The sequence below is a fragment of the Lolium rigidum genome, chromosome 3, assembly GCF_022539505.1.
Source record: "Lolium rigidum isolate FL_2022 chromosome 3, APGP_CSIRO_Lrig_0.1, whole genome shotgun sequence".
Taxonomy (NCBI): Eukaryota; Viridiplantae; Streptophyta; class Magnoliopsida; order Poales; family Poaceae; genus Lolium; species Lolium rigidum.
The window spans coordinates 109,133,523-109,157,753 of record NC_061510.1 but is presented as its reverse complement, the minus strand read 5'-3'; the positions used below and the strand labels follow the sequence as shown (position 1 = coordinate 109,157,753).

The window sequence follows — 24,231 nt, the reverse complement described above, 5'->3', positions numbered from 1 at the left end:
ATTTGGAAGAAGGGGAAAAGAAAGACTTTGTTTTAGAAACCCTTCTTAGAGAATTTGGTGGTCTAGCAAGAGAAGCTAGAAAGGTCTTCGCTAAATTTAATATGCTTGGTTCTCATACTAATTTTGTTAGTCTCCTTGAAAAAATGGATATGGATAGGATAAGGTACACTAATAATGCTAATGATGGTGGGGATATCAAAGCACCAATACCATGTAAACTCCTAGCTATGAATGATGCACTAGAACATAACTATGCTTGGCTTGTTCCTGAAAATTTGTTTGATGAGAGTAGCAAGCCCAAGACTAATGAGAAGGGAGACGCTGAAACTTATGTATCCAATATACTATGCATGGTTGAGAAAACTCCAAACCCCGCTGTAGGTGCACCACCCTTCGATAATACTTGAGTTACACTTTTCGCGCCTAGCCGAAAGGCGTTAAAGAAAAGCGCTTATGGGAGACAACCCATGTTTTTACTCCAGTATTTTTGTTTTATATTTGTGTCTTGGAAGTTGTTTACTACTGTAGCAACCTCTCCTTATCTTAGTTTTGAGTTTTGTTGTGCCAAGTAAAGTCTTTGATAGAAAAGTAAGTACTAGATTTGGATTACTGCGCAGTTCCGGATTTCTTTGTCGTCACGAATCTGGGTCTATCTCCCTGTAGGTAGCTCAGAAAATTAAGCCAATTTACGAGCATGATCCTCAGATATGTACGCAACTTTCATTCAATTTGAGCATTTTCGTTTGAGCAAGTCTGGTGGCCTAATAAAATCCATATTTACGGATCGTTCCGTTTTGACAGATTCTGTCTTTTATTTCGCATTGCCTCTTTTGCTATGTTGGATGAATTTCTTTGATCCACTAATGTCCAGTAGCTTTATGCAATGTCCAGAAGTGTTAAGAATGATTGTGTCACCTCTCGAACATGTGAATTTTTATTATGCACTAACCCTCTAATGAGTTGTTTCGAGTTTGGTGTGGAGGAAGTTTTCAAGGATCAAGAGAGGAGTATGATGCAATATGATCAAGGAGAGTGAAAGCTCTAAGCTTGGGGATGCCCCGGTGGTTCACCCCTGCATATTCTAAGAAGACTCAAGCGTCTAAGCTTGGGGATGCCCAAGGCATCCCCTTCTTCATCGACAACATTATCGGGTTCCTCCCCGAAACTATATTTTTATTCCGTCACATCTTATGCACTTTGCTTGGAGCGTCGGTTTGTTTTTGTTTTTGTTTTGTTTGAATAAAATGGATCCTAGCATTCACTTTATGGGAGAGAGACACGCTCCGCTGTAGCATATGGACAAATATGTCCTTAGGCTCTACTCATAGTATTCATGGCGAAGTTTCTTCTTCGTTAAATTGTTATATGGTTGGAATTGGAAAATGCTACATGTAGTAACTCCAAAATGTCTTGGATAATTTGATACTTGGCAATTGTTGTGCTCATGTTTAAGCTCTTGCATCATATACTTTGCATCCATTAATGAAGAAATACTTAGAGCTTGCTAATTTGGTTTGCATATTTGGTTTCTCTAGAGTCTAGATAACATCTAGTATTGAGTTTTGAACAACAAGGAAGACGGTATGGAGTCTTATAATGTTTACAATATGTCTTTTATGTGAGTTTTGCTGTACCGTTCATCCTTGTGTTTGTTTCAAATAACCTTGCTAGCCTAAACCTTGTATCGAGAGGGAATACTTCTCATGCATCCAAAATACTTGAGCCAACCACTATGCCATTTGTGTCCACCATACCTACCTACTACATGGTATTTATCCGCCATTCCAAAGTAAATTGCTTGAGTGCTACCTTTAAAATTCCATCATTCACCTTTGCAATATATAGCTCATGGGACAAATAGCTTAAAAACTATTGTGGTATTGAATATGTACTTATGCACTTTATCTTTTATTAAGTTGCTTGTTGAGCGATAACCATGTTTACGGGGACGCCATCAACTATTCTTTGTTGAATATCATGTGAGTTGCTATGCATGTCCGTCTTGTCCGAAGCAAGAGAGATCTACCACCTTCATGGTTGGAGCATGCATATTGTTAGAGAAGAACTTTGGGTCGCTAACTAAAGCCATGATTCATGGTGGAAGTTTCGGTTTGGACATATATCCTCAATCTCATATGAGAATAATAATTGTTGCCACATGCTTATGCATTAAAGAGGAGTCCATTATCCGTTGTCCATGTTGTCCCGTATGGATGTCTAAGTTGAGAATAATCAAAAGCGAGAAATCCAAAATGCGAGCTTTCTCCTTAGACCTTTGTACGAGCGGCATGGAGGTACCCCATTGTGACACTTGGTCAAAACATGTGCATTGCAAAGATCCGGTAGTCCAAGTTAATTAGGACAAGGTGCGGGCACTATTAGTATACTATGCATGAGACTTGCAACTTGTAAGATATAATGTACATAACTCATATGCTTTATTACTACTCGTTGACAAAATTGTTTCATGTTTTCAAAATAAAAGCTCTAGCACAAATATAGCAATCGATGCTTTCCTCTTTGAAGGACCATTCTTTTTACTTTTATGTTGAGTCAGTTCACCTATCTCTCTCCACCTCAAGAAGCAAACACTTGTGTGAACTGTGCATTGATTCCTACATACTTGCATATTGTACTTGTTATATTACTCTATGTTGACTATTATCCATGAGATATACATGTTACAAGTTGAAAGCAACCGCTGAAACTTAATCTTCCTTTGTGTTGCTTCAATGCCTTTACTTTGATTTATTGCTTTATGAGTTAACTCTTATGCAAGACTTATTAATACTTGTCTTGAAGTACTATTCATGAAAAGTCTTTGCCTTTATGATTCACTTGTTTACTCATGTCATTACCATTGTTTTGATCGCTGCATCCACTACATATGTTTACAAATAGTATGATCAAGGTTATGATGGCATATCACTTCAGAAATTATCTTTGTTATCGTTTTACCTCGCTCGGGACGAGCGAGAACTAAGCTTGGAGATGCTTGATACGTCTCCGACGTATCGATAATTTCTTATGTTCTATGCCATATTATTGATGATACCTACATGTTTTATGCACACTTTATGTCATATTCGTGCATTTTCCGGAACTAACCTATTAACAAGATGCCGAAGTGCCGGTTCCGTTTTCTGCTGTTTTTGGTTTCGAAATCCTAGTAACGAAATATTCTCGGAATTGGACGAAACGAAGACCCGGGGGCCTATTTTTCCACGGAGCTTCCGGAAGACCGGAGAACATACGAAGTGGGGCCACGAGGTGGCGACACCACAAGGCGGCGCGGCCTAGGGGGGCCCGCGCCGCCCTATGGTGTGGCCCCCTCGTCCGGCCCCGACTCTGCCCTTCCGCCTACTTAAAGCCTCCGTCGCGAAACCCCCGATGCGAAAAACCACGATACGGAAAACCTTACCGAGACGCCGCCGCCGCCGATCCCATCTCGGGGGATTCCGGAGATCTCCTCCGGCACCCCGCCGGAGAGGGGATTCATCTCCCGGAGGACTCTACACCGCCATGGTCGCCTCCGGAGTGATGAGTGAGTAGTTCACCCCTGGACTATGGGTCCATAGCGGTAGCTAGATGGTTGTCTTCTCCTCATTGTGCTTCATTGTTGGATCTTGTGAGCTGCCTAACATGATCAAGATCATCTATCCGTAATACTCTATGTTGTGTTTGTCGGGATCCGATGGATAGAGAATACCATGTCATGTTAATTATCAAGTTATTACATATGTGTTGTTTATGATCTTGCATGCTCTCCGTTACTAGTAGAGGCTCGGCCAAGTTTTTAATTTTAACTCCAAGAGGGAGTATTTATGCTCGATAGTGGGTTCATGCCTGCATTGACACCCGGGACGGTGACGGAAAGTTCTAAGGTTGTGTTGTCTCGTTGCCACTAGGGATAAAACATTGGCGCTATGTCCGAGGATGTAGTTGTTGATTACATTACGCACCATACTTAATGCAATTGTCCGTTGTTAGCAACTTAATACTGGAGGGGGTTCGGATGATAACCTCGAAGGTGGACTTTTTAGGCATAGATGCGAGTTGGATGGCGGTCTATGTACTTTGTCGTAATGCCCAATTAAATCTCACTATACTTATCATGTCATGTATGTGCATTGTTATGCCCTCTCTATTTGTCAATTGCCCGACCTGTAATTTGTTCACCCAACATGCTTTTATCTTAAGGGAGAGACACCTCTAGTGAACTGTGGACCCCGGTCCATTCTTTAATACCTGAAATACAAATCTGTTCGCAATACTTGTTTTACTATTTTCTCTCGCAAACAATCATCTTCCACACAATACGGTTAATCCTTTGTTACAGAGCAAGCCGGTGAGATTGACAACCTCACCGTTTCGTTGGGGCAAAGTACTTTGGTTGTGTTGTGCGGGTTCCACGTTGGCGCCGAAATCTCCGGTGTTGCGCCGCACTACATCCCGCCGCCATCAACCTTCAACGTGCTTCTTGGCTCCTCCTGGTTCGATAAACCTTGGTTTCTTTCTGAGGGAAAACTTGCTGCTGTGCGCATCATACCTTCCTCTTGGGGTTGCCCAACGAACGTGTGAAATACACGCCATCACTTGGCGAAGGACATGTCCGTGTATGGTTGCCCTTGTATCCTTATGGATTTTCTTCGTGGTGCGGGCGTGCTTGTTGAAGTCCTTGTGGGGGAAGCTCTCGAGCGCTCTTTTCATTAGTTCATGCTCCGTGGAGGTGGAGGTTGTCGTTCTTGTACCTATACATACAATCGGCAAGACAAAAAGCGTGTGTGCATGATATATGAACACATCATCCATCATGATGTGCCATGTCTTGTGCACATCACCATTAGTGTCAATCAATGTTTTATGAAATACATGGCGAGTCTGCATATGGCATGATGGTGCATTTGTGGTATGTGGTAACTTGGAGTCATCAAAAATTGAGAAGGCTATGGGGGCCATCTCGTGAACAATCAAATAAGCATTCTTGCATACCAAGCATAGTAAAGAGCGATTGGGCGAAATCTTGGATGCAAGGATCATGGAATAGTACAAACATTTAGGGCAAAGCATGCGAAAGCTAATGTCATCATTGTCAACAACACATGTGAACTCATATTGCAAGCAAGAGGAAACAATTCATCATTTTTCATGTCCACTAGTGGGATCATGGTCTCAACAATACTTTTATTGTTACCTTGGTAGTCCGACTCATTTGATGTAGGTATTGTGGTAGTGGTAGGCTCCACATGGTCGATCTTCTCATCGTCAAATAAGCATGGTGTGGTGTGATCTTCTTCCACCATGTACATGTTCCTATGCGAGTATTGTGGTAGAGGAACATATCTTATGCGAGCATTGTGTTTATAAGATGAAGGAAGCACAAAGAAACACAAGGAGGATTGGTTTCATCCTCTGCTCATACCCTCTACTTTTGGAAATATTTTTTTCGCACATTAATATGCTTATTGATCATGTTTCTTTCTTTAGTAATGATTCTAATAATTCCCAAACAAATGATAATTGTTCCGAGGAGGCCTCGTGCCTAGCACTGATTTTGGGATCTTTAATAATATTGATAAACTTGAAATAGAACCTTCCTGTGAATCTTGCAATGCCAATGAAGTGCAGGTTATTCCAATGGAATAAGATAAAGTTTATACTCCGTAAGAGAACATTACAAATGATAAGTTTGCTAATGATGCCTTTCTCAGTTAGTGGTTTGAAAACTCTAGAACGGATGAACTTGCTAGCAAGGTTCATGAACTAGAGAAGGAATACACTTTCGAATTTTTCCCAGCTGCAAAATAAGAATATCCGAAACTGTTCCCCCATGACTCTACAATAAAAGAAGACTACTATGAAGTATTCCCACATGACGAGAGCCAAGATGAAAATTTGAAGTTCATATATAAATCTCTAACCATCTTGTTGCAGCTGAATAAGGAGAAATGTTCGCCATGCTTTGTGCGTGCATCTACATTTGCAAGTGACAACGTATTTATTAGTTTTCCTTTATAGTTTTGATTCCACCAGGTTCACGAGGAAGGAAATCACCGGACCACAACAAGTAATATTAATTGAAGCAAAGGTGCACGTCCATTGAAGGAGAGATTATTTGTGCCTCAATACTAAAAGTGTATCACCCTTGCTTTAATTTCACAATCACTCAGATGTTTGCCAAACTGTTCACTTAGATATTCGCCTCCACGAACATACCGTAGAAATTAACTTTATCTTTATATTCCGATGATTCTCAACTTCATTCTAAAACTCTTTAAACTTTTCAAATGCAGAAATTCGTTTTGGCTCTGGGGTGTAGATGCTCCTGTTTCCAGAACCAATCACGTGCTGCCGTCTGCTCCATTGGTCAGTGTATACAACAACGTATCCCCTTCGTATCTCTCTTTTTGAACAGTGCTTGGGGCCTGTTGGGCAGAGATAATCAATGCTTTGCAGCACCACTTGGTCGAACGGTACATGACAAAGAATCTCTTATGTACATTCATCTTACTAATTTGGACCACCAGTATGCTTATTGCCATTAATTTAGCTGACTCCTCCCAGATCATCTCGGACGCATCCCGTAGCAAAAAAGAAAAATGTTTTCCCACATCAACTTACAGGTTACTATTGTTTTAGGTGGAACTCCTCCCATCATTCAGGCAACTTTGCAAAAACCCATTTCAATATTCCCGAAACATGACACCAGGCAAATGCTCTTTGAAGTGGTTATTTACCCTTCACAAACATGACACCAGCCAAATGCTCTTTGAGGTGGTTATTTACCCCTCACAAACAAACCAAATGCCAAAGTTCAAAAAAAAAAAAAAAAAACAAACCAAATGCCATGTCATTCAAGTTGGTCTTGTATGTAATGTCGAAAGTTATAGCATACCAAAAGAACTTGTACCCCCTCGTGTAACCCTCCTCGCGTCCGCGCGGTGGCCGCCACGCCGAGCCGGCGCGCCCCTTCCTCCCTCCCCTAGCCCTCTTCCGCGTGGTCTCCTCTCCGTCGCCGTCGCCCGGCAGACGACTAGGGAGATCACGCATCAGCGACGTTCGTGGTGGTGATCCGAGATGACTTTTGCCCGCTTGAACGCATCTGCAATTGTTTCCTGTCTACCGGCAAGAGACAACCGCTACCTTCTTCGAACTACTGGATGGCATACGCAATGCATGCCGCAGGTCGCCACACACAGCTACCTCTCCCGATATCATGTCTGAAATTGACTTTTTCTTCAGTGCTGCATCCAACAAACAAGTCGACAAGCTAAGCAGAAGCATTTTTCACCCGGCAAACCCAAGCTCTCTGACAAGCTCGCATGCTCTTATTTCAGTTACTACATACCTTTCTGACGATGTTTCCTCTTGCTCGACGAAACCTTGTCCACCATGTCCACCGCACCCACTGCTCGAACAACAAGTTTTCAAGTCAATCGGTACTACCCCCGCGCTGAAACACAGAGACAACTCTAAATGCGCAGCTCATTTCTGCCACAACTGACCTGCACATGCTTCAGCTCGTGCTTCCGCAACCCAGAACGTGGGGAACAGAGCTCCCACAAACTTCAGCTCCAGCTCCTTCCTTTCGGCTTCAACCTGTCCAAATACTTCTTCTATCTGCGCTGCCGCCCAGCTCTCGCTCACACTCCCATCAAGGCCAGTGCTGTTGAGCCCCCAAACCGCCTTCAACACGGCATCTTTCACCATAGGGAGAACTTCTTCCTCCACCAGCTGATCTTGCTTCTTACCTACATAGGAGACCCATTAGCTCATTTTCTTCATCTTTTTCATCAACTCATAATTCAGATAAGTTTCTTCAACTTACAGTTAAATCCGAAAAAGCCATCGTCGGATCGTGCCCTGATATTAAGGGGTGCCACCTCCGTGCCAAGCCACCGATGTAGTCGAAAGGTTTGGTCTGCAGTTTACAGAAACAAACATAAACATTTTTACTTATCACATAAAATGCTCCAAATTCAGCACCGTCCACGAATCTGCACAACAGCCATTCCATGAAAAATTAAATATGCAGCATGCTTACTGTACCTGGTTCCGTGGTTCAGCCCTATCCATGTCCATCATGTTCAAACGGATTAGTTCCTTAATTTTCTCCAGGCGGTGCACGGCCAACACAGACCCTGCAAAATCAATTTTTTTTCCTTTAGTATCTCATTTCTGGTCCGCCAACCTACAAGTTTAACACGTTTCCTCATGGTCATCACATCGACAAGTTCTCAACCCCCATCTACTGTAAATTGATTCAAAAAACCTTTAAGTTGATTCAAAAAAACTGTGCACTCCCATCCAGCAGGTGTTCCAATAACCACACATAAAAACAATAGCTCACCACCCATAATCTAGGGGAGCGACCCACTGTGATGTTAATTCCTGACGCCCTAAAAATCACTGAAAACAGTTTCACTGAATAATTAATTGGCCCGTTACGTCATCGAGATGCAAAGATGTTCCCTACCCACATACTAATTTTCTGCTACCATTATTTTTATACTGAATGTCAGCACTCAACAAAGGTTTCCACGCACCATTTTTTATGGTAATCTCATGTGATCCATGGTGATAATCGGCTACTGATGCAGACTACTCAAGCACCATACTACTGGTCGGCTACACGATGCACTCGAAAAAACAACAGCTGCAATCTGCAAAAAATTGCATACCTCTTCTTCCATCCAGACGACTGAGGATTGTCTAGATTCCGCTGAATCTGCAGCTACTGGTCCATCCACGCCACCAAGCCCGCTTGCAAAATCGCCGACGCTGGTTGCATCTAGGATGTCCCCAAGCACGGTTGCTCCCGCCGGCGCCGGCGCCGGACCCGCGTTGCTACTGACCGAGTCCCCTCCTTGCAAAATCTCCACCGTCGCCTCAGCCGGGAACGCCCCATAAATTGGAAGGCTGCGATTAGGAACATCATAAGAACCACGCCCCCGTAAAAAGCCACTACCCCACACCCAAAAAAACATCATAAGAATCACGCGCACCTGCTCACCGGATCCAGTGGGAAATCCATCACTGCGCGCTGTCTCCCACCGGCGACCACGAAAAAGACTAGGCAGTCAGCGGCCGCCGGAGAGAGGATGGGAGCACCAGGGCTGCTCGCCGCCACGCACAGATCGGGCCGGCCGCCGCACAGGAAGAAGAAAACAAGACGAGAGGGGGAATAGTTCTATTCTATATGGATCGGTCGAGACTCGAGAGACTACATCTAATTCAGCACCCCACCCCCTCACACCTGGACCACGGTCCTCCAATGTAAGAAGAAACTGTCCTACTGGTCCAGGTAGGCCACGCCGTCACGCGGCACACGCCCATCCCCGTGCCCGTGGGGCCCATCACATGTACACCTCCCTGTATTCGGCCCGTACCACGATTTTCCGACGAGCGTAACTGCACGCGTATGTCCACCCGCTCGAATCCCAAGACGCGAACGTCCGGTCCAGATAACGGGATCATCTGCACCCGGGTGCCAAAACGCCTTTCCTAACTTTTGCTTCATCAAATAAATATAGTCATATCTAGGTAAGTCACCACTTAAGTCGCCAGCAAAAGTCACGGAGTAGAGATATCCACCGTGTGCATGTGTGCTCATTGGACCGCACACATCAAAAATGTATGACACACAACAAGTCACTTGCCCGTTTTACATAACCAACGAACGGAATCTTAGTCATTTTAGCCATTAGTTAGACAAGCCTTACATGTTTCAAATGACTCGGGTTCAAAAGATTCGTAAAACCCATCAGTATGAACTTCTATGAAGTACTAGGAAAATGCCCGCGCGTTGCAGCGGAACCTTTCATCCATCTCCAACATCTCTCGGTCATGTTCAGTAGGAATACAGCACTCACGAGAAGGAAAGAAGTGTTGGCATGTTTACATATTCGAGCTAAAGCAAGAACAGAGAAGTACTTGGGACTCCCAGTATATATTGGTAGATCAAAGGTAAAAGCTTTTGCTTACCTAAAAGACAAAATTTGGAAGAAAATCCTGGGATGGAAGGAGAGATTTCTCTCAAAGGCGGGAAAAGATATACTCATTAAAGCATGTGCCTAGGGCTTTAAAGACGTTGTAGGAATCCCCACTAGCTATTTATGTTAAGTCAGTAATATGATCTTCCTCCACATCAATCAATTTCCTGATTATAATTGCTAGCCGATCAATCAGGTATATAAAAAAGAGCACACAATTCATCAGCGTAAAGTTTGATTTCAAATACTACAGATGCCGGTTGCTAGTCCATATATGATTGCAAGAAAAGAACATATTTGAAACAAAACAAAATCTGCTATTGGTTATTATTGAACTGGCCCCGTTTGATAGGTATTGCCGAGCTGATATACCGGTAAATCTAACCTGCCAATTTACATTTGCATCCTCGATTTCCCTGAAGGACAGAAGGAAACACTTAGGAGTGTACACCGAAGAAGCAGCAGTTATGTAGTCTGTGTATTTGACGGAGTGGTTTATGGTCCAAACGAATATGAAATCTGGTGAACAGGTCCTGTGCACATGAACGCATGATCGGCAACAACGTACTTGCCATTCGGGTGCCAAACAAACACCAGAGATTATGGAATACCAAAGTTTTTCATAAAAAAGAAAAGCTTAAACAGCTCAGAGCTAGCAGAGGCAGCACCTTATCAGGTAGTATTGTATTCTCAGCGGAATCATCTGAAACATGGCCAGTTTTTTGCGGAGACTGATGGCGCTTATGATGGTCACGAATCCTACCATGCCAATGTTGTAAAGATCAGGAGGCACCAATGACTTGAATCACAGCCATGGACCATGGGCGAGACTGCTTCAACTTAAAGGATCTTGATTGAAGTTGCAGTAAAATCGGGGCACTGCAAGAAATAATCGAGATGCATGAGCTGATCAACGGCATACATGCGCGCCCATGGGTATCGAGGAAGCCGGAGATATTGCAAGGCACCTCGGCAACCACGGGAGCCGATGTAGAGACGACGTTCGCGCGAATTTCCCTAGGCCGGCCTCTTGCACGCCCATGGAATAACAGAGATTTTACATTTGTTTGTATATAGTTTACAAAAACTGCAATCAGTATATTACAACTCAAATTAAGATGATGTGCAGGATCTATTTCTGCAAGTACGTAGCTCCGATGACAGCCAACTTGGCAACACCAACGCAGCAGGACTAATCGGAGCAAAGTTTGATGAATCTGTGTCTCAGCAGTGGCTTAGCCATCCCACCAGTTGATAGAAGGAGATCTGGTTGATTTGAAAATTGATACGACCGCATAGGGGATTAGGCAGGAGCAATACAACGCAAACCTGCATCACCGTTTTTTTTTTAGGCATACACGTGCTCTTCCACATCAAGTGACCATGGCCCATACCTGCCGCTGCCGATCTCGTTCCTCATCTACAGCCGCACGGACAACACTGGCAATGGCCCCTCCCTGCTCGTGCGTTGCCGCTAATCAAGGCAGGAAGCCAAGGAAACAGATGGCCAGACCAATCGCTCGCCGTTGCCGGCCCCAGCACAAGGGCGACCCGGGGACCGTGGCTTCTGCTTCGGGGTTCAAGCGCTCAAGCGGCCTCCCCCGCAAGGCAAGGCACAACCCTCCGGCGCGGCGGCTGTGAGCGGTGTTTCGGTGAAACGATTTATAACCCAACCAGCATAACAGAATTACGGAAACTGCTGGCGGGAGGAAGCCATCATCGCCTCTACGCCGCCGCCTGTTTCAGCCAACGTGTGCCATCGTGATCTATCTCGGGCTGGATATCTATTTCATCGATCCTCTCTCCTGGGTCGATGCCACAAACGCTAGGACTCTGCTCGATGGACCGATTAGAATTGCTCTTCGTGGTTGCTGGTTTTTTTCGGGTTTATCTTGCGGGGATCGATCGGAGGACTGGTTAATGATTTTTTGACGTATGATTTGTTGATATTGGGCCTAAGATTTACAGGAGACGTCGGGCCTAGAGAAAAAAACTTTAGACCAAAAAACTTTGGCCCGATTGTGACACCAGGCAACCACCTATTGCAATTTAATAGTAAAAGATTCTGCAGGCGTTTCTTTCCAATATGCCCAAGCAAGCCGGTAGTGCCACATCATTATGGTGTTCATAGTTGATATCAAACGTTTACCGCACACATTATTACATTCTTATCACTATCAAGATCAATATGAAAAGGACGCGCAAATCTGTAGAACATACTATATTCTTATGAAACAAACGAACAACCATATTGTTCTCCGACTTAAATGGATAACCCCACAATCCAAGAATTACGTTCTTACATAAAAGATGGAACGAATAACAATCGTGCTTTAACTATAGATGCTATATATATGTAGTGAGGTTTCTAGAGTCGCTCTTACGTGGCGCCGTTAGGTGAAGGCTGGCCGTCAGCGTCAGTGCACCCACTAAACAATGGAGGATGAGGACAGATACCGAATAATTTGCGTTGCGTATAAAAACACAGTTTGCTCATAGAAAAACTGTTTCCGGAGACGTCAGATACAGTGCTGCAACGTACGATATTACATGTTCTTTTTAGAGTAAACGTCCGGTATACTAGTACTAGTACGTGATAGACATCACGTACGTGCCAGCCTCAGTCTGATGCGAAACTGAAACGGGAGTTCACGCAACTCCAGCAACCTCCGTCGTCAAACAGAAGGAAATCACTGGCGTGGCCCACAAGCCCCCTTCGCCTCGCCAGTGTCCAGATCTAGATCCCCGGGGCGGGCCCACGCGCGGCGCGCCGGGGCCCATGACGCGCCATCGCTAGGAATAGGATCCGGCCAGGCCACCTCACCAACCGGAATCCGAGTCCCTCTCCCTCCCATAGCGTCGGCGTGCGATCGTATGGTACGTGCACCTCCCCTGACCTCAACTCAACCTAGACGGCCGTCTCGCGCACGCCTGCCTCAACCCACCTTTCCCCTCCACTCCAAGCCCAATCAAATCTTCCGCCCCATGCCCTCTCCCATCGCCACCCACGCCTCGCTCCTCCTCAAAGCCGCCGCCGCCGCCGCCTCGCCCAAACCACTCTTCTCCCCGCGCGCGGCCCAGATCCCCGCGCCGCTCGCCGGCCGCGCCTGCCCGCGCTGGTTCCGGTGGCCCGCGTCCGCGAGGGGGCTCTGCTCCTCCACGCCGCCAAACCACTCTGGCCCCGCCCACGGGATGGGATCTGACGCCAACGGGACCAGGAGGCGGGTGCCGCCCGTCAACGGGCTGTCAAAAGAAGGGGCCACGCAGCCGGTGCCGGCCCCGCCCAAGCTGCTCACGCTGCCCACCGTGCTCACCATTGGACGCGTCGCAGCAGTGCCCTTCCTCATAAGCAGTAAGTTTCCTCAGTACGACTACTACAAACCTTGCTTTTATTTATTTATTTTTCAACTTCAAGTTTCCCGTGGGATACTTTTATCCTGCACAAGATCGTCGACTGCTGATCCAGCCTATACGGAATCTGCCGGGATTACGACGGATATATATTTAACTCAAACATCTAACTTAGGAGAACGCTAAAGAATTGTAGGTAGCAGTTTGTTGCGATTAAGGTGCTCGGACAGATTGATTGGATTTAACTACGTTCCAGCTAGCAATGTTTTTACAAGAACAGTACTCTTTGTCAAGGTTTGGAAGTAGTACCTGAATCCAGCATGTACACCTACTAAAACAGCTCACAAGAAGCAAGTGATCAGCAGACCACTCTTTTATTTGCAGTTCTATTACCAAGTTTCTGCTACTGCAGCGTATGTACCATCTATGTTGATCTAATAATTCAAAACGGGGGCCATGCTGCAAGTAGTTAACATGTCTAGGTTTACCTATTCACGGACCGTTAACTGTCTCTTTGTTCTGCATTCTCCACTTTGACCTAGGCTAGTCAAACTTACAACTTACTAGGCTTGGGAGGTGCATCTTATATGTCACGCAGCATGCACTGTCATGTGCACACTTTGCTCTTTTGCCCAAACCTTCAATAAACTGCTATCCACTGTGAGGTGCATCTTATATATTTCTGTAATCCTAAACGGGGGTATGTTGTCAGTAGTTAACAGGCAGGTCTATTTATACACACATCCTTAACTGTCTATATATTTCCGTAATCCAAAACGGGGGTATGGTGCCAGTAGTTAACAGGCAGGTCTATCTATACACACATCCTTAACTTTCTATATATTGCTGTAATCCAAAACGGGGGTATGGTGTCAGTACTTAACAGGCAGGTCTATCTATACACACATCCTTAACTGTCTATATATTTCCGTAATCCAAAACGGGGGTATGGTGCCAGTACTTAACAGGCAGGTCTATCTATACACACATCCTTAACTGTCTATATATTTTTGTAATCCAAAACGGGGGTATGGTGTCAGTACTTAACAGGCAGGTCTATCTATACACACATTCTTAACTGTCTCTTTTGTCTTCTATGCCCTGGTTTGACCTAAGCTAGTCAAACTTATGGAATCACAGTTACTAGACTTGTGAGATGCATCTTCTATGTCATGCAGCATGTACTTCTGTCATAGTCTGCTTAATCTCTTTTGCCCCCAAACCTTCACAGAGCCATCTTTTATTGCTGGATTTCTTGTTGCATCTATCTTGTTTTCGGTTCCTGTCCACTAGTGGAACCTTCATTAAACTTACCGGTGACATACTTTTGCTACCAATGATTCATGTAGTTCCTGCAACTTTTAAATGGATTGGCGCACATGTTCACTTATAGAAATTATGAAACAGTGCTTGCTTGTTTGCTGAGGCCAAGTTGCGTATTTTCCTCTTAAGAACCAACAGCTTAACTTCCTTGCAGTTGCAGTTCGTTCTTGGTTGATGTCAACATGCATTTGACCATTGTCACATTTTATGAATTGTGCTTATATTTTTGACATAATAATCACAATTTAACTACAGAAATATCCTTTTTTTATGTGTGCAAGATCTTATTATCTTTACTGTTACCAGCTTTCTACATGGATGGGCCTTGGGCAGCAACCGCCACAACTGGCATCTTCCTTGCAGCTGCAATCACCGATTGGTTAGATGGTTATATTGCCAGAAAGGTGTGTCACAATTATTAGCTGAATAATATGCTAGACCAGGTTACTATATTGTCAGCTTTTTTTACCCCCTTTATTGCTTCCTGACATAATTTACTATGCAGATGCATTTGGGAACACCTTTTGGTGCATTTCTTGATCCTGTTGCTGACAAGGTTGGTTTCTCTTTCTGGTGTTCTGATCCTGTTGCTAACAAGGTTGCAACTAACTTCGCGAGTGCTATTCTCTGCTGCAGCTCATGGTAGCCGCGACACTAGTGTTGCTGTGCACCAAACCTTTGGAAGCTTCTTTGCTCAGCGCTGGACCATGGCTTCTGACAGTTCCTTCCATTGCCATCATTGGGAGAGAGGTAATTACTTAGCCAATCTACTTCATCATTTTCCAACAGATGCAATGTCAAAATCGGTTTCTAGTAAATCCGTGTATAAATATGGAAAAAGTAGGATGTTGGTTCTTTGATAATTGACTGATATAATATGTACTCCCTCCGTTCCAAATTAGTTGACGCAGCTTTTTTCTTCTTCCAAAATGAGCGAACCTACACACTAAAAGGTAAATGCGTATCTAGACCAAATCTGACCAAAGCTGCGTCAACTAATTTGAAACGGGGAATATCTGCTGCAAGTGTGATGTCTTCCCTCTCTGTGGGAATGGGATATTCACGCATTAACAATGGTTTATCTGATCCTTATCTCTAACTTTGTCCTTCCAAGCCCACATGATAAGTTAATAACCACCAACTATTAATCTGGCTGTTCTCTTTGTGGTTGCAATATACTAGATAATTACTGCGCACGGTTGCCACGGGAGTGATAAGAGAGATCTAAGTACATCTTTGAATTTTTCATGAAATCTAAAATATTTTTTCTATCAAAATAAATTATCTACTCCCTCTGTCCCATGAAACGTGTCTGAGATTTGTCTAAATTTGGATGTATCTAGTCACTAAATAGTATCTAGATACGCCCAAATTTTGACAAATGTCCGACATGTTTCATTGGACGGAGGGAGTAGTATAAACTAGGGGAACATCTATCGTTAGGTTGGTGCAGCTGTGAGGCCGAACTTATTCCTGGTCTCTTAAATTGTAAGGTGCTTGTACTTGATTGTCCGTATTTGTTGTAATCACACAAAAAACTAATAAATTTCTATATATGCAACTTAGGAAAATAAGCAAGCATAATTATTAAGAGATAAAAAAATCTATTCCATGCTATTATCTACATGACAAAAAATACAGCAAAGAGTACTGTACCACCGTAAAGTGCGTCATATAATGAATCAGTCGATCTCAATGGCATGGATAGTGGTTGCTCTTATAGGTGTCAATAAATAGCTCAATCTGAGCATGTTGTGCTGTCAACTTGTAGAGGAGAGTTGCTATCAAATACGCACCTCCTCAATTGAAAGAAAGATAGTCACAAGACTCAGGTAACTAAGGTTGAAACAGTCTGACTGTTAAAAACGATTTTCTTTTCACATCAAAGACATGAGAATAAGAAAATATATATGCACCTTGAACGCGCTCCATGGATTGAATCGCTTGTGCTTACAATTGATGAAAGACAAGACATGACTGCTCATGTCCACAGAGGAAGAACCAGAGAAGCATGATTGGGGTGTCATGAGAAATACTGCACAATGGATGTCATTAGGGAATGAAGAGAGGAAGATGCAGGTGCTTGATGGAAGCACCGAAACAGATTGACCGCTGGAGTACTATGTGGATGCCTCATAGTTACTTTGTTGGATTGGGGGCAATGAAAGGTCAATCAAGAGGGGAGGGAAACCTCACATGGGTTATAGGCTCTGACGCTGAATCCAATGGATGCTTTCCACACACAGCTTAGATCGAACGACTATAGGTAATTAAGGTGATGCAGAAGCACGCATGCTCAGAAAAATAACAATTGATGACTTGTAGTGGGCTTTGTCTATACTCCCTCCATTCCAATGAGTAAGGCACCCTCGTTTTCGCTTTTTTTTCTTTGACCAAGAATTACTCCAAATATATAAAGATTGTTGGTATGAAATTAGCATCATTAGAAAGTGGTTTTCAATACAAATCCAGCGATACTGATCACGTACAATATAACGAAGATTTTGTTGCTCAATTTATTTTGGTCAAAGTTAGTCTTGGAATATGTGTGCGCCTTATTTATAGAAACAGAGGTAGTATAAGATATATAGATTTGATTGACTGGGTGAAATGAAAGGGGCTCTTTTGCCAACCTCTACCATTTTTTTATCGAGGCGTGGAGCTGGTGCGCAGTTAGAATTTGAGAAGCTAAGATTATCCGATTTAACCTAAAACGTCACAAAGCTATGTCTGACAAGTGACAACCTTGCAATTCTATGTATGTGGTGCCTTGGACAACTTTAGTTTGTATTTTTAGTGCAGCAGAAACATACATCATGGAAGGGAAGCACTTTGCCTCCACTTTGCCTCTTAAGTTAGATTGAGTGGCTCTACCATGTTCCTTGTTTGAAACAAAATTGGAGCATGTATGAAATGTAAAAAAAGCCTTGTTTGAAACAAAACTGGGGCATGCATAAAATGTACAAAAAAATGCTTCGATAGATTGAGAAGCTAAGAATCATTTCTATTAGGTATGCTGCCTTAAATGTTTGGTAAAATTACCAGATTTGACTGTTAACTTTTCAATCCCACGCGAGTGGTACCTTGGAGCAACTTTACTTCCACTTTTCTAGTAGGCCAAAAGCTATATATCCCATTTGCCATATCAGGAATATCTGCTGCTATGTGTAATTGGACGGTGCTATGCTTGTCATTACCTAATATTCTGGTGTACTGTTTCTGTAGATCACAATGTCAGCTGTGAGAGAGTGGGCTGCTTCTCAGAATACCCAAGTTCTTGAGGTTTCTCCTGTTCTTTGTTATCCTTACATCTGCTTTATTGAACATTCAAAGTTTCAAATACTCAGTTTGTACTTTCTACAACAGGCTGTGGCAGTTAACAATTTAGGGAAGTGGAAGACAGCGACGCAGATGATTGCATTGACTCTCCTCCTTGCCAGCAGAGATCCAAGGTATTTGCCTTTTTTCTGGTCAAATCCTTGTTATTGTTTAGTCTCTCTTTTTATCATTTGCATGTTGATTTGGATTTGTGTTTTGCCCTTTGTTGTGCAGTCTACCTGTACAAGGTGCTCTAGTTGCTCCTGGTGTTGCGTTGCTTTATGCATCTGCTGGACTTGCCATATGGTCCCTAGTGGTGTACATCAGAAATATATGGCGGATACTTCTAAAATAGTGTTAGCACATAGTGTAATAGAAGAAACAGGAGCAAAGGCAACAATATTCCATTCAAGATCATGCAATTTTTGTGGAAGATTGTTGAGTTGATCAATGGGGCCTAGATCTTGTTGAGATCCTCGGTGACTGGTGTCATTTGCGCTTGGCGGAATAGCCGCCATGGGAATTTGTTGAGCATGCGAGGATCTCTTTAGAAACAAAATATATAGCTCGTAGCATGATGCCAAGGTGACTACCTGTTTCAGCGTCACCGCAGCTTAAGAGTTGGACACCGTGTGTAATGAGCTGCAAGACTTGGGAGACATGCAGACGATTGTAACCGTATACAAAGCGCCCAGACCAGGTGGCCTGTGCGTGTGGAGTTCGTGCCATTGTAATTTTACCCATATCATATGCCAGGGAGCACAAAATTATTCTTTCCATGTATTTTCACTCGTTTATTTGCATGGTCTGATGCGTCAATTCTGTTGGTTGTTTCTCTAGTTCTGCATAGAATTTTGGTACCACAATTTGGGTTGAAATTTTGCTAGTATGGTGCAACGGATTACTCTCTTTGATTTATAGGATGGTAAAGATACAGAAATAGGAAAATACAGTATTGCAATGTCTAATCTCTAATCCTACAAGCTTTTATATACATCAATGTTTCTTTAATGGGTTAATTGGATAGATGCCAATGTAATTTCTGAATATATCAGAATGGCATTTAAGAAACATCATTGCAACTTTTGTCTATACAGTTTATAGACGCCATTATCTCATTATACCCATTTTAACACACGCATCACACATACATATATATGGTGGGCCCCACCAGAATATGTAGCCGCAGACCTTAGGGATGTAAGGCATGAAGTTGGGTCTGGCGATTTGGGTGGGTGGAGGAGGTTAGGGATGAAGTGGTGTATTCCGTTTCAGTGGTTAATTAGAGAAATGAAGTGATTCAAATGAAGGACTTTGAGAACAGGTAAAAAAAAAAGACTGAGGAAAAAGGTTTGATTTTTTTTTTTTTGAAGTAAGATCACTTATATTAAGCAGCAGGCCGTCTCATTAAAACCTTCCAGTCCCCTTCGGTACCCTGGTAAGGAAAAGAGTGCGAAAGAAACCTGCTGCCTCAAGAATTACATAGTGTTCTTACAATCATTTGCAATCAACTCCCTAATACACTCCAGAGTTGAATTGCAGGTCGAGCCACTAAAACCTGACTTAGCTAATTGTGCTAACACATAAGCAGGGCTATTACAGAGACGATCAACTTTAGTTACAGAAATATCCCTATATATTTTCAGCAGCTCCCTACCTTCAAGAATCAGGGCCAGCTACTTGATAGATCGGAATCTACTGAACCCAGGGTCTGGACCGCTCTCAGACAGTCCGATTCAAGAACTGCTGGCCAACACTTCAGATAGATTAGGCATTTTAGGCCTTCCAAGCATGCCTGAATTTCTGCTTCCTCAACACTGCCGCAATTGGGAATAAATTTCCACTCTGCATGTATCACAGAGCCCTTATGGTCCCGAACAATGATTCCCAACCCAGCCTCTTTTGAGTGAGGGTTCCAGCCAGCATCAACATTTTCTTTTAGTGTTCCCTCAGCCGGCGCATTCCATGACGAAGTCGAGTTTGCATGGGTGTTTGACGCAGCTGTAAAGGATGTTAGGTAGTTTGCTAAAAAATTCACCGAGGCCGTTATAGTGGCTTTGCCATCTCCATGTACTACGTTATTGCGGTGATGCCATACCCGCCATAGCAGAAAAATGACCCGTGATCGCATGTCCGGCTTTAGCTGTTGAAGGATGTGAAGCAGCCATTCCTTTCCATTCACGTTGAAGATAGCATCAGAAGGCAGGGACCAGACCGTGCGCATTTCTTCTCGCAACGCCTTTGCCAGAGTGCACCGGACCAAAGCATGATGGGAGTCCTCATCCTCCATCCCACATATAGAGCAAACAGGGTCAATTTTATGTATACGTCTATGTAAACTATCTTTCACAGCTAGAGAGTTCGTGGCCACTGTCCAAGCAAAAATACGGACCTTTTGGGGTACATCCGTCTTCCAAATCGTGTCCCATATGCGCCGATCACCAGTAGGTTCTGCACTAGATTGCTCTTGATCCTCCTCATGAGTATTCTGTGTCCCAAGGCGGTAGGCTGATCTAACGCTGAATAGGCCATTACTCTCGCCGCTCCAGGCGATGACATCGTCCGTGGCTCGTGTAGGCAACTTTATACTGAGAATACAGGCTGCATCTCGAGGATGAAAATTGGTACGTACAGCCTCCTCATCCCAGCTCCGTGTGTTGTGTAAAATAAGTTCTGAGACCCATCGTTTGCGTGAATTTCCCCATCGTCCTTCCACTTTAGGGGCATCCGGTCTAGGTAGCCAATTATCTCTGAAAATTTTAACTTTAGAGCCATCACCAATACGCCAAACTATGCCTTTCTTAAGTAGCTCCAGCCCATGAAGCACACCTTGCCAAGTCTGGGACTGGTTTTGGATAAAGGCGGTGTCTAGGAGATCACCATTCGGATAGTACCGAGACTTGAGTAGCTGAGCACATAAACTGTTCGGGAACTTAATTAGTCTCCACGCTTGGCGAGCAAGCAAGGCCTGGTTGAAAATTCTGAGATCACGGAAACCAATTCCTCCATGAGACTTTGGCCTTGTCATTTTATCCCATGAAAGCCAGTGCATTCGACGGCGATTTTCCTCGTCACCCCACCAAAAATTCCGGATGATTTGCTGCAGATCATCAATGAGCCCCAAGGGAAACTTGAATACCCCCATAGCATAAGTAGAAATAGATTGCAGAATAGCCTTCATCAGGATTTCATTAGCTCCCGAGGACATATACTTCTCACACCAATCACTAGCGTGTTTTGAGAACTTGCCGTTGGGCCCCTGGTATATCACACGTCCTTTTTGCGGATGACAGTCTTTTGTTCTTTGAAGCCACAACCGACCAAGCAATGGTTGTTAAATCAATTCTTGATCGATATGAGGAGAGTACGGGACAGCTTGTTAGTCTGGGTAAATGTTCCATTATGTATGGGGATCAGTGTGACATAGAAACACAAGCTCAGATTAAGGAGATTCTCAAATATGATACAGAATGTTTTGAAGAGAAATATTTAGGCCTGCCTGTGCCTGAAGGTAGATTGAAGAAAGGGAAAAAGGTTTGATTTTGATTTTAGATTTTCTAGAAAACCTAGCATCAAGGACTTCCTATGAGATTTCTACATATCAAAGAGGCACAGTAGCCGACAATACACATACCGGCTATGTATTGGGGTCCCCGGCAGGAAGTGCCGGCGAAAAAAATTCGAGTCCCCACACCGTTTACTCCCCAAATCAGCTCCCAGTAGGAAAAAATCGTCCTCCATCAAGGCACATCGCATACCAAATCAGCTCCAGCGGCAGCCGCCAAACCCATGCCGTCTTGGTCAAGGGCCACGGGCGGGTGCCCCATCCACGCTCGCGAGCTCGTCCTCTACCTTGATTCAAGCTCGTCCCCGAGCGGGCGAGCTCGTCCCCCACCTCGACTAGCGCGGGAGGCAACATCGGATCAAGCATGGGTGCGGGACGTCAAGGAGGGTGGCGTTGAAAGAACATCTCTCATATTATGTTTTGAGTGTTTGATGTCAATGTATGTGATACACTAATGGTTGTTTAAGTGGTACAGGGATTACATAGATACATTTGTATGTGTGTTGGATGTGGTCAGTGCTGTCAAAAAGTATCAGCAGAAAACTCACCAGGCCGGATAATCCGGGCCGGATATTTCCAAAATATCCGGCCCCCAGAATTTCGGCTAAGGACTTGAGGAAATGCAGCTCAGTATAGGGGCCTGACATTTGCCCGGATATTGTCCCGGTTTTGTACCTGGGCCGGATTATCCGGGCCGGATATTTCAAGAATATCCGGCCCCCTCGAAAATGGCTAAGGACCTGAAGAATTGCTTCTCTGGATAGGGGCCGGACATTTGCCCGGACATTGTCATGGTTTTGTACCTGGAGGCCGGATTATCCGGGGGGGGGGGGGATTATCCGGCCCTAACTTAGGCCGGATTATCCGGCCCCCCGAAAAGCTCAACGGCTGGATTTTGGGGAGGGGTATTTATACCCCTCTTCTTCTTCCTTACCCCTTTGCTCAATCATTGCACCAGAAATCTGCCAAGCTTCACCTCCATTAGAGCCACCTCAAGAAACACAAGATTTGCAAGATCTCCTTCCTCCCCCAACCAAATCTCTTGATCTTTGGAGATTCGAAGGAGAAGCCACCGATCTACATCCTCACCGAAGCGTTTTTCATTTCCCCCTTATTTGTTTGAGGGATCTCATGCTAGTGTTCCTATTTGGTTCCCTTATTGATTTGTTGTTGATGTGTTGTTGTTGATTGTTGTATTGTTACAGATTTGGGAGCCTCCAATTCAGTTGTGGATGTGTGCCCCAAGAACCTTGTAAAGGCCCGGTTTCCGCCTCGAGGAAATCCCTTAGTGGAAGTGGGCTAGGCCTTCGTGGCGTTGCTCACAGGAGATCCGAGTGAAGCCTTCGTGGCTGTTGGTTTGGCTTGCGTAGCAACCACACTCCTCCAAACGTAGACGTACCTTCTTGCAAAGGAAGGGAACTACGGGAATCATCTCCGTGTCATCGCGTGCTCCACTCTCGGTTACCTCTATCCCATTCTATCTCCTATATATTGCGTAGCTATATCTTGCTTAGTTGATAACCTTGTCATATAGGTAAATTCACTTAGTTGCATATCTAGAGAATTTACCTTTGTGTCAAGCCTAAATTGAAAAAGAACTAAAAATTGGTTAGCACCTATTCACCCCCCCCCTCTAGGTGCGGCATACGATCCTTTCAATTGGTATCGGAGCCTCGGCTCTTATTTCGGGCTTAACCGCCTAAGAGTATGCCGAATGAGGAGTCCTCAGAAGGGGCCGCCAAGACGGTCTCCATGGAAGACTTCAATTCGTTGAAGTCCTCCATGGAAGCCCAAATGGAAAGCATGAAAAAGATGATTGCCGAGCTTTTGACTCCGGCCCTTCCCAAGGCTCCTAGTGTAGAGGTAAAGGACACGGGTGCGTTAGATGAGGGAGATGCTTCGGACTTACCCTCATCTACCAAACCCGTGGAAGGTGATAACTTAAACACTATCAAATCTCCCATTGCATCTCCTAGGGGAACTAGTGGAGGTGAAATCTACAATCGAGTAGCTCCACCTTTCCTATCTCCCGATATACCGGTTCCCCATCCCCATATGAACATTCGGGGCGACCCTCCTAAGTTTTCCATTGAGAATTTCGATACTTGGCAATTTGAGTTTCGCTCTCATGTTTGCAGTGCCTCCAATGAACTTTGGAGAATCATCTTGGAAGGTTTCAAGCCATACAACCCCGACAAGTTGACTAGAAGAGAAGCGGTTGATAGTCAACTCAACAACACCGCCTTGCACATGATTCAAACTAGTGTGGGGACAAAGGAATTGCATCGTGTTCGGAACTACACCACCGCCAAGGAAGCTTGGGACGGTTTGTCCGCTAGTTGCATTGGAAGTGAGAGCACAAGGAGGAACAAGTACAATGCTCTTAAGAATAGAGCCGAAGGTTTCTTGAGGCTACCGGATGAAGATCATGAACTCATGTATGGAAGACTTCTCACCGTTGCCGATGCCTTCCGGATGATTGGTGCCACTCACATCAATGACTCTTGGATCAAGGAGAAGTACATTGAATGCATGATGCCGTTTGTACCCAGTGATGTCAAGACTCTTGTTGGGAGGGAATGCTATTCCTCTCTCACTTCTCAACAAGTGGTGCACGAGATGCAAGCTCTCAAGGTGCTTGAAGAAAACTCTCATGACTCTCACAACCGAGCTCTTGGGATG

At 44.2% G+C, this 24,231-nt stretch overlaps 1 protein-coding gene and 1 long non-coding RNA gene across 3 annotated transcripts; one reads left to right on the top strand and one right to left on the bottom strand.

Moving 5' to 3' along the window:
* Positions 1 to 6,983: 6,983 nt before the first annotated feature.
* LOC124697977 lies at positions 6,984 to 9,188 on the bottom strand. 2 transcript variants are annotated; one of them, XR_007000852.1, is made up of 7 exons: positions 9,006 to 9,188; positions 8,682 to 8,919; positions 8,050 to 8,141; positions 7,829 to 7,921; positions 7,506 to 7,751; positions 7,349 to 7,408; positions 6,984 to 7,244 (listed from the first exon to the last, which is right to left on the bottom strand). It is a non-coding gene; the product is annotated as an uncharacterized LOC124697977 (long non-coding RNA). The 2 variants fall into 2 exon arrangements; XR_007000853.1 differs by having other exon boundaries at positions 9,014 to 9,188.
* Positions 9,189 to 12,950: 3,762 nt separating this feature from the next.
* On the top strand, positions 12,951 to 18,767 carry LOC124702143 (cardiolipin synthase (CMP-forming), mitochondrial). Its single transcript, XM_047234255.1, has 7 exons — positions 12,951 to 13,344; positions 14,973 to 15,070; positions 15,172 to 15,222; positions 15,303 to 15,416; positions 17,892 to 17,948; positions 18,033 to 18,118; positions 18,219 to 18,767. Exons 1-7 carry the CDS (start codon positions 12,978 to 12,980, stop codon positions 18,337 to 18,339), a joined length of 894 nt encoding a protein of 297 aa, XP_047090211.1. The 5' UTR covers positions 12,951 to 12,977; the 3' UTR covers positions 18,340 to 18,767.
* The last annotated feature ends 5,464 nt before the right edge of the window (positions 18,768 to 24,231 follow it).